This window comes from Mobula birostris, chromosome 26 (genome assembly GCF_030028105.1).
Source record: "Mobula birostris isolate sMobBir1 chromosome 26, sMobBir1.hap1, whole genome shotgun sequence".
Taxonomy (NCBI): domain Eukaryota; kingdom Metazoa; phylum Chordata; class Chondrichthyes; order Myliobatiformes; family Myliobatidae; genus Mobula; species Mobula birostris.
Genome location: NC_092395.1, coordinates 11,880,482 through 11,890,629, shown reverse-complemented (window position 1 = coordinate 11,890,629; position 10,148 = coordinate 11,880,482). Strand labels below are relative to the sequence as shown.

Below are 10,148 nucleotides of genomic sequence, written 5' to 3'. Positions count from 1 at the left end.
AGTGTTATAACATTCTTTGTACAGTAGCAAGCAAAAACAATTCAATTCAATGACAAAGACGGGGGAAACACATCGACAATAGGAAGACAAAAAAAAACGTGGGTGGAAGGGAGGTGCGGGGGACAAGGATGTAGCACTGGCCTTTTCATAGACTGTAAGTAAGAGCGTAGGTGGGATGGGGGAGATGGGGGAGATGGGGGGAATTCTCCCAGCTGAGGCCGAGGACATCGAAGCAGACTTGGGATCAAAAAGGCACTTGTGTTCCTGACACTGATGAGGAAGAGACTGGGTTGTGACATCACAGTATTGTAACGGCATGACCTTGGGCAACTTCAGACGATTTTAACTTGTCGTCTTGGCAACCTTGTCAGATAAGTACAGAGCCAATTGTTTCTAAAGCATATTTAAAAGAAAGAACACACCTCACACTCTGCATTTTGCACTGTGGTCAACAAATGGCACGCATTCAAACTTCACTTCTAACTGGACCCCCACCACAGGGCACTAAGCTAACCTTTGCAGTCTGAACAGCCAGGTACTGGATTTCAAGAGGGGTTTATGCATGCTTACACAACAAGTTTGGATTTAAACACTCCACCCCTCCCACACCACACACACACACACTCACTCTATCTGTGCACACACACCAAAATGTAACATGTTATTTAAAGAAAAGATAGATGGGGATTTCTGACTATTATCTTGGAAAGTTAAAACTTGTACCATTGGACTAAATTATAGCACTCACATTGGGTTGAGCAAAGTAGGAACTTGTATGCCAACTCCAAGGCTTGCTTTATACCCAAAACCTTTCTTCCCAGGCCCAAATCAACCCCCACCGTTTGGACTGCACTCAACAGCGACAAAGCTTCCATCCGCTAGTTAAATCCAGGATGTGGCTTGCCCAAAGCAATAAAAGTAGTTGAATAATGGATCTTGCAAGTTATCTAGTCTACATTAGCTTGTACTGTATCACAAGTGTACCTCTAAATGATCTGGCTCAGATGTGTAGGGGGAAAAAAAAATACCAAGGTGTTTATTCTGCCTCGCCGTGTAGAGAGTCGCAGCCCCCTTCCCAAAACAGCAGGGTGAAGGTGACCGAGTTTAACGTCACACTCTCACTGGAACAGTTCTGCTCATGTCCGCAATTTAACCCTTCCCTGCCTGACACTGGCCACCAACCAATAGGATGAAGAGCTCTACCCACTGTTCTCATCTCCAAAGGCAACAGCTTCCACAGGGTCAGACACCCGTCGCCATGGACACATGCAGTCACCACTGGCCAAACTCACTCGAATGAAAGCTACCTGTCATCACGCTGTTCAGAATTGTGCAAAATTTCAGTAACTAAATGCTTTCAGAGTGTTGGTGAACAATGCTACATACAGTATTATTTATGGTTTTTAAAAAAAAACTTCATTTATTTTTGATAGAAGTATAGACCACCCTCCTCAATGAGGCAAAGGAAGCATTTTTGAAATTGCAATGCTCCTGTTACCTTTGCGTGGAAAAAAAACAGTGCAACCATGGCAACAAGCAGCTTTACTGTGCAGCTTTTTTCATCAAGAGTAAATGCATTCTCATGTCCGTACATGCCAAGTCTTCTCTGGTATCCGTCATAATTGACCATTTTGTAAGGCAGCCGTTTGTTGCCACTGCAGGCGCGCCAACTACTGTTTGTTAGATCCACATAATCGTGTGACTTTCTCCACCCTGAACTGCAGACAGCGTTCGTGTTTTGTGGGAACTAAATGTTTATTTTTCCAGGTGTTCTGTCCTGATTTCAAGAGACCACATTTTAAACTCTCTCCCCATCTTCTGTAATATTCCACGTGCAACCGTGAGACGTCTGCGCAGAGTACATTTGGTCACTGAAATCGGAAGTGAAGTCCTGCTTTTATTTTTAATATATATGCCCCTTGCCAGGTAGGTCTATGCCACAACAAATTCAGACTTGATATCAGCTTTGACTTCAGGCTTCCATACAGAGTCCTCAAAGTCCAAGTCTAGGCTGCCGTCACTTGATACGCTGCTGTTGCTGTTGGACCGGCTGGACTTGCGGTTGGGCAGCCACTGGTACGGTGCCCTGGCGTCTCGCCGAGCCTTCCTACGCATTCGCTTCTGTTGCATCAGCAGCTGGAGGCGCTCCACTTTGCAACGCGTAGCGCGGTTTTCCGTCTGTCTCAGTCGATCGCCTGAAATAAAAGGTGAAATTGGTAAAACAGCTAATCAGAAATGCTGCCCTTTTTAGTATACAAGATAGGAACATTGTTTCATAGCTGCGAGTTGTGATAATATTCAAATCATGAGGGGTATAGATAGGATGAATCTCAACACACCCAAGGTTTGAGAAATTAAGAAACAGGGGCATTAACTTTAGACGAGTGAAAAAGAGAGGCAACTATTTCCCCTTACCCAGAGGAAGTGCTGAGGCAGATACATGGATGGGAGAGCTTTAGAGGGACATGGGCCAAATGGAGATCTTGGTCAGCACGGACAAGTCAGGCTGAAGGGCCTGTGTCCCTGTTATATGACAATGAAGTGGTTTTGAATTCAGATACAAAGATAGCTTTAAATAAATCATAATGACCACCTAATAGCCTTATACATTGGAATTAGTCAATTGTCTTCTGTAGTTGAAATGCATCTGTTAGTCACAATTACATTTTATATAAAGTCTAAATACATTATTTTTAAAATTATTATTACACCATGCCTCTGTTTTAGATGCTGACATATAGTACATGTACAGTGTACTCCAGTTAATTGTCAAGGCTAGTTTGATGATAGCTCCCAACCATGCAGCCTCTGACAGAGAAGAGCATGGGCAAATATTACGTGGCAACGTCAACACTTGCAAATCATACTCGAAGTTGTACATGCCCCAGCTCGTCAACGCACTACTGCTCCTCTGTTGTCACTGGGTCTAAATCCTGCAGCTTTTAATGCAACAGTGCTGTGAGAATGCCTTCAGCAGAGGGTCAGCGACAGTGCAAGGTGACACACAACCACTTCCCAAGGACACTTAGGGCTGGCTGATGAAGTGTTGGGATTACCAGGGTTGCTTCTAAAGCAATAGGTTAGTTTTACTTGCCACATGTATGTGTGTAAAAACAGAAATAGCCAATACAAGGGGGCATAATTTTAAGGTGATTGGAGGAAAGTGAAGGGGGATGCCAGTTCTATACAGAGTGCCCTGTCGGGGTGGTGGTAGAGACAGATACATTAGGGGCATTTAAGAATCTCAGAGACAGGCGCATGGATGATAGAAAAATGGGAGGTTATGAAGGAGGGAAAAGGTGAAGTTAGCTTAGAGTAGGTTAGAACGTCAACACAACATTGTGAGGTAAAGGAGCAGCACTGTGCTATAATGTTCAAACTTCTACGAAATGCACTGTTTGCATCAACCACCAACACAGACCAAGATGTGCTGCGTGCAGCCTGCAAGCATCCCCACGCTTCCAGCACCAACAGAGCATGCCCACAATTTACTCGCCTCAACTTGTACATCTTTGGAAGGTGGGAGGAAACCTACATGCTCACCGGGAGAACATACAAGCTTTCTTACAGAGGACGCCAAAAATTTAACTCTGAACTCAGACGTCCCGAGCTGCAATTGCAGTGCCCCGTTCTACCAACTTGCCTTTATCGACTGGGTTGCTTTTCCAGTATTGGCCTTTAACCTCGATGGAATATATTGGACCTAACTAGCTCCAAAGGGGTTAAAAGCCCAACTGTAAATGAGGGTACATTAGTAATAGAAAACCATTTCAAAGATCTTGCTACACCCCACTGAATGGAATTAAATAAAACCAGTACATTAGTGAAGTTCAATCCTCCATTAGAAGCTCATGGGAATTGTATTGATTAAATATCAGTGTAGTGCATTCATTCATTACCATGGGAACAGAGAGCTAAAGGTTATTCCTATAGCTCCTACAGATCTTTGACAGAATGCACAAGTTAATGAAAATTCAAAAAAAAAAGCCTCAACATGCCCCAATGCCTCAACACCACTAGATCCACTTTCAATTTGAAAGGATGTGTGGATGTGTTAATACTAACTTCCAATTGCCTAGACATTCCCTCCCCCCCCCCCCACTAATGCACAAATGTTATCTTTTAGAAATATTGCATTAGTTTTCCATTATCTTTGAACAAGGAATTAATTAAGAAACTAATCTGACATTTAGGAAAGCTTTTACAGACAATGCTTGGGCTGTTCTGTAGAATTATCCTGAGCTAATAGCCCAACACTCGTTTTCTGCAGTGACTCAGCTGGTTTCTTCACTCGTCCACAGAAGCCCAACATAGCCCAGGTGGAAGTCAAAATAAAAATCAAAGGCTTACGGCTAGCAGCTTGCAGCTGGGACAGCTTTGGGATCCTGCAAATTGGTTGCTACAGCAGTGTAAGAGAAGGGAAGGACAATTTCTCCTGTTCTTGGTCAGCGTATCCACCGGGGAAGTAACAAAAAACACTACGTCTATGAGCCCGAGTACTCTGGAGGCCAATGAGGCCTGTCTTGGAGCTGGAGGACTGTAGGTGTGTGGGTGGGAGGGACGGAAATTGTTTTGCTGTTGTTTTTTGTTGCTTGTTCTGCCGAGCATTGTGGGCACGCTATGTTGACACCAGGATATGTGCAGGTCGTCCCCAGCACACCCCCAGGTGAGCTGGTTGATAACACCAAAGAGGCATTCCACTGCATGTTTTGGTGTACACAAAAGGATAAACTTGAATCTTGGAACCACAGTCTGCTTCTAAAAAGCAGCAGGTGTAACGATTACACAAGACCAGTGCCAAGCCTAGCCCCGAGACTAACCAACAATTATTATAATAACCAGTCAAGCCAATTTATAAGCCAGTCAAGATAGTGAAGGAGATTGTCACTTGTGGACCAGATCCCAAAGGAGTCAAGCACCATTTCCGGGAGACAAGGTGTTGCTCCCTTATATTTAAGTGCAGCTAAAATTAAAGTGTATTCCAATAAACACACACAAAATGCTGGAGGAATTCCGCAGGGCAGGCAGCATCTATCATCAGGTCCGATGAAGGGTCTCGGTACAAAATGTTAACTGTTCATTTCTCTCCTTTGATGTGACCTGCTGAGTTCCTCCAGGATTTTGTGTGTGTTACTCTGGATTTCCAGCATCTGCAGAATCCCATGTCTTAGAAAGAAATTGTTAACTTTTCAGGTGCTGGCGAGGAGTCCCAGACCAGAAATATCAACCATTTCTCTTTCCAAAGATGCAACCTGACTAGTATTCTCTGGTTTTATTTCAAATCATTTTTGAGATGCTGCCATTTTCACAAATACCATAAGTAACTGAATGAACAAGAGCCGGACCAGACAATTTCATCTGATTGCTTTAAATGGTGAGATACCTCATATTTCACAAAATCTCTTGCATCCAGTCTAGAAGACTGGCAAGATATTGATTTAAATATCCCAAATTCATGAACTATGGATTACAATTTCATGGTAAAACTAGATGAACACTGTGTTCAGCCAAGATCACCAAAATAAAACTCAAAACAGTGAAACTTCAGGTGTTGAAACTTTTGATTTAGATGAAATACAGTCATTCTAAAATTATATACAATGAGTTTCCTCCAGATGCAGACCGTGCCTGCTCCATTCAGCATCAATTAAACTTGCTTAAAAAAAGATTTCCTTTTTAAGCCACACAGGTTGAAAAAAAAATACCTGATGGTATTTGATAAAGCACAATTGACACTAACATCTTTATAAACTATCATCCAGGCCATGCTCGCCTCTCACTACTAATGCTCGGCAGGAAATACAGGAGCCTTGGGTCCCACATCACCACCAGGTTCAGGAATAGTTATTACCCTGCAACCATTAGGCTCCTGAACTAGAGCGGATAACTTCACTCAGCTCAATGCCAAACCAATTCCACAAGCTATAGACTTAGTATTTTTTTTTGTATATTTTCACAATTTGTCTCCTTTTGCACATAGGCTGTCAGCCTTAGTTTAATTAGTTAATCAAGAATCTTAAATACACCCAATGACTCCACAGCCACCTGCAGCAACGAATTCCACAGATCCACCACTCTCTGGCTAACACAATTGCTCCTCATCTCCATTCTAAAAGAATGCCCCTCCATTCTGAGGCCATGCCCTCTGGTCTTAGAGTCTCCCACCATAGAAAATATGTACTTAGATAATAAAATTACTTCAAACTTTTGAACACCTGACAGTGGCGACAAAAAGTTCATGATCAGCAATGCAAGGGCTGAAATATTCCTCAACACTGCTTGATTATTAGCAGCAGTTCAAACAATCCTTAGTGACTTCACTTCCTTCAGATGTGCAATGTAAAAAGTCCATGCGATTAGGACAAGACCCAATGTGTGTGCCGATGAATATATGAATGGTGGTGGTGCAGGGGGGAGTGGAAAGGAAGTTATCACCTGCAATTACGCTTTTGTCCTCTGCCAAGTGCACTCCAGCCTCAAAACAAGTAACCAAGGAGTTTCTGTACAGAGTGAGAGCTCAAAAACTGGTTAAAGTTGACAGGTGTTAATGTTAAGGCCCTATGGCAGTAGAGTAGATACCTGGATCAAGCACAGGGTGGAAACCACAAGGTATAGCACAGCTAAACCATATGCAAAGGCCTACATCTTCCTGTCACAAACCGCCCACGATCTCCTCCTCCCCCACACCCCACCCGTGTGCACTACCTTCCTTCCACGCAACTGCCTGCTGTGTGGGCGGCAAGAATGCAAATGCTGATAAACCTATTCCCTGCAGGCTCTCCACATCTGTCAGACAAAGCTGATGAAAAGTGTTTCATTGTCTCCTCTTTCTCCCCCCCCCCCCCCACCACCAACCTGCACTTCTCTGACCATTCAATTCCTTTCACCATTTCAGCACAGGCAAAAAAAACCCTTTGCTGGCATGTGAAATGCAAACTAGATTGGTTGCATTTTAAAACATGGGCAATTTAACTTTTCTATAGGGCACATTTCAGGTAAACAAGCAATTCTCTCCCTCTTGCAAAGACCCTACTTTCTCTTCCTTATTCTATTTCTGAAATTCTTCAAGTGTGTGCAATGATAAAGTATTTCCAATTTCCAAACAATGGCAGTACAATTTGCTTAACTCTGGGGCAGTCAGAACCTAATTGTTAAAGGGACCTTACATCTAAGAATCTCTCTCCCAAACTCTAACCCTTGTAACTTTTCACTGGAGCAGATAATTCACCTTCATGTAGCACTTCAGGAATAGCTTCTTCCCCTCTGCCGTCAGATTTCTGAATGGACAATGAACTCATGAAGACTACATCAATACTTGTTCTTGCTCTTTTTGCACTAAATTTAATTTTCTAAATATATACTTATTGTAGTTTATAAAATTTTTTATTATGTATTGCAATGTACTGCTGCCACAAAACTAATTTCACGACATATGCCAGTGATATTAAATCTGACTCTGATTCTCTTGGACTTCTCTCAAGTCAGCATAGGTCTGTGATATCTATAAACAAAATGCCACTGGCATGGGCACACGGCTTTTGTCATTGCATTCGGGAAAAAAAATCACAGCCATCTGCCATTTCTTAATCTGCAAACATTGCCTCGAGGTCTGCTATCAGAGGCAGTTGGTACAAATGACATTTCACAAGTTGGGAGTTGGACTCTGCTTCCTTATCACTGGGTGTAATGACCTGACTATTCTTGTAATTGCAAGTTTTGCTACCAATTGCAACAACAAAGAGAGACGCAATCAAGTTTATTGGAGGTGATTCATTTATGTGCCTTTAGGATATGCAATCTGGTACCATCATGGGTTACTACAATGGATTCTGTCCTATGGCTCACCCCTCACCAACTGCTTAAGATCCAGGCAGACACAAACAAAAACTTCCTTGTAGAGAGCAGGGTCCAAAGAAGTCTCTACCAATTGCAGCTGGAGAATACGGACATAGAGGAAGTGTTGCTTAGGTCACACAAGGGAAATGCACACAAAATGCTGGAGGAAATCAGCAAGTCAGGCAGCATCTATGGGGAGGAATAAACAGTCGATGTTTCAGGCCAAAACCCTTCATCAGGACTGCTGAGTTCCTCTAGCATTTTGCATGCATTGCTCTGGATTTCCAGCATCAGCTGCATCTCTTAGGGTTAGGTCACACAGAGGTACTTTCTGAAATACACAAAGATCACAGAAGCTCTGAGTTCGGTAAGATGTTCAGGAGCTTTGAGGTCACAAAAAAGTGTGCAAAATAGTGGATTAGGTTTGAGTTAAATATTGTTGGAAGGTAGTGGGGGAGGAAACTTGAAATTTATTTGTATTTAGTAGACAAGAATGAGGAATTCAGGCAAAATATCTTCCTCAGATATAGCAGAAAACTCAATTCTTGGGCAATATGGAACTCTCTAGCTGGGGAAGGGGTGGTGAAAAGGCAGCAGGCAGATATTTGACTTTTGAGGTAGCTGTAGTAGTGACAAAAAACAGATTTCCACTCAAAATCAGAAATGGAGAAGCCAATAAACAAAAAACCCACAAGAAATGGGGGAGCAATCAACAAAAATCACGAAATAACACCACGAAATGCCTTCAGCTAGCCAATATACAAAACTACTCAGAAAAAACACAACGCCCAAGACTCGGCACGAACAGAAAACAAGGAGGTGGTCAGAGCGTGACCCGATTTTAAATTTAAGCTACAGCGGAGAAAATCCAATGAATACTCTTTGATACCAAGAAATAATTAAGTTCGGAATTCTTTCTATAAATAAAGGGGTAGGGGGAGTGGATGGCTGTCACTGTGCTGCTGCTTTTGAGTGCAAAAGCATCATTGTCAACTATTTCAAGAGGATTTAAATTATTCATGGCTGTGTGTGCAGCAGTCAATGGCCTCTCCTGCCATTTCCTCATTCTGCTCCAAGAAGCTGACCTCATCGACTACAATGTCGGCTGTCTCCACATTTGCCTGAATAGTGTGCGCCTTGTTTGGGTCTTTAAATAGCAAGAGGAAAGATACAAAAGACTCCTCAAAGGAGAAAAAAAAAATCCAACAAATTCCCCTTCATAAATTTCTCTGTATGGTATGAGCTGACACTTTCAGCATGAAGTCAGCGACACACGTTAAGAGGCCCACCCCTCAGTTCAGGTGACAGATGTTTCGGAAAGCTGATAATTACAGCCACGCTGCAGAGGAGCCTTCTCAAGCTGCTGACGCCTTTATATTAAAAAAAAAGGCAGTCCAGGTACAGACAGGCCCCATTTATGGCTGCAGTAATGTGCAGCATTCCCGAGGTACCAATCCCTGTTAATTCCTCCAGCTCCCAAGTGACGGCTGTTCTATCCGGTTTGACTTTATCAGCAGCTGCTCTAGCACAAGAAAAGCACACGCTACCACCATTGGCTAGCACGCCCTGCTTAACACAGCCTCTGGGAAGGATACGCTGAGAAAGAAAAACATCATCAAGCAGACAACATTTAAATGAACACCCTGCTCTGAAATGCATTAAGGCCTATTTGAGCCAGTTTGACATTTAATGTTATTGTTTGTCTACGTTCACTGCCAACAATCCACCCCTGACCTAGTCAACTGTCCTCTAGCCACACCATGCCGAGGAGCTTTCTTCTCCATTACCACAGTCTACAATCTTCTCTCCATCTTCAGAATGCGTATTGGCAACTACTGAACTATAGGGACTGACATTTCCTCTCTCACTTTGTGTGCAGAAACAGCTCCAGCAGACACCAGCATAACTATCAGAAACTTAGCTGCTGGCCAAATTTCATAGCCCGATCACGAGGGAGGCAGAGATTTTCAAAACCAGGTGCCTAGCACAGGCTGCAGCGTAAATCCCTCTCAATGTGGGTCAATGCCCAATTGAGAAGCTATTTATAGCCAGTTCTACTTGCTTCACAATGCATATGGCATAAACTAGGGCAAACAATTCTTGTAATACTATTACACTTTGTTATTTGCCTGCTGTTTTAAACCCTCTAATGGTTGCAATCCATTCCCCCTCCAATTACATTGGGCTTCAAACTTTCCAATCTCAGGACACCCCCCAGATGAATTAGTGCCCAGAGTGCCAAACCCTTTCTCACCAATGCCAGGCCAGGGTGAGAGGCAAAAGAATCATTTCTTTCACAAAAACTGTTAATT

At 43.0% G+C, this 10,148-nt stretch overlaps 1 protein-coding gene across 1 annotated transcript in view; it reads right to left on the bottom strand.

The window, feature by feature from the left end:
* Nucleotides 1–1,745: 1,745 nt before the first annotated feature.
* midn (midnolin) overlaps nt 1,746–10,148 on the bottom strand; it is a 32,064-nt gene continuing 23,661 nt past the window's right edge. Inside the window, exon 8 of the mRNA XM_072244193.1 lies at nt 1,746–2,195. Within this exon, the coding sequence (XP_072100294.1) occupies nt 1,933–2,195 (263 nt within the window). The 3' untranslated portion in view covers nt 1,746–1,932. The remainder of the gene's footprint in view (nt 2,196–10,148) is intronic.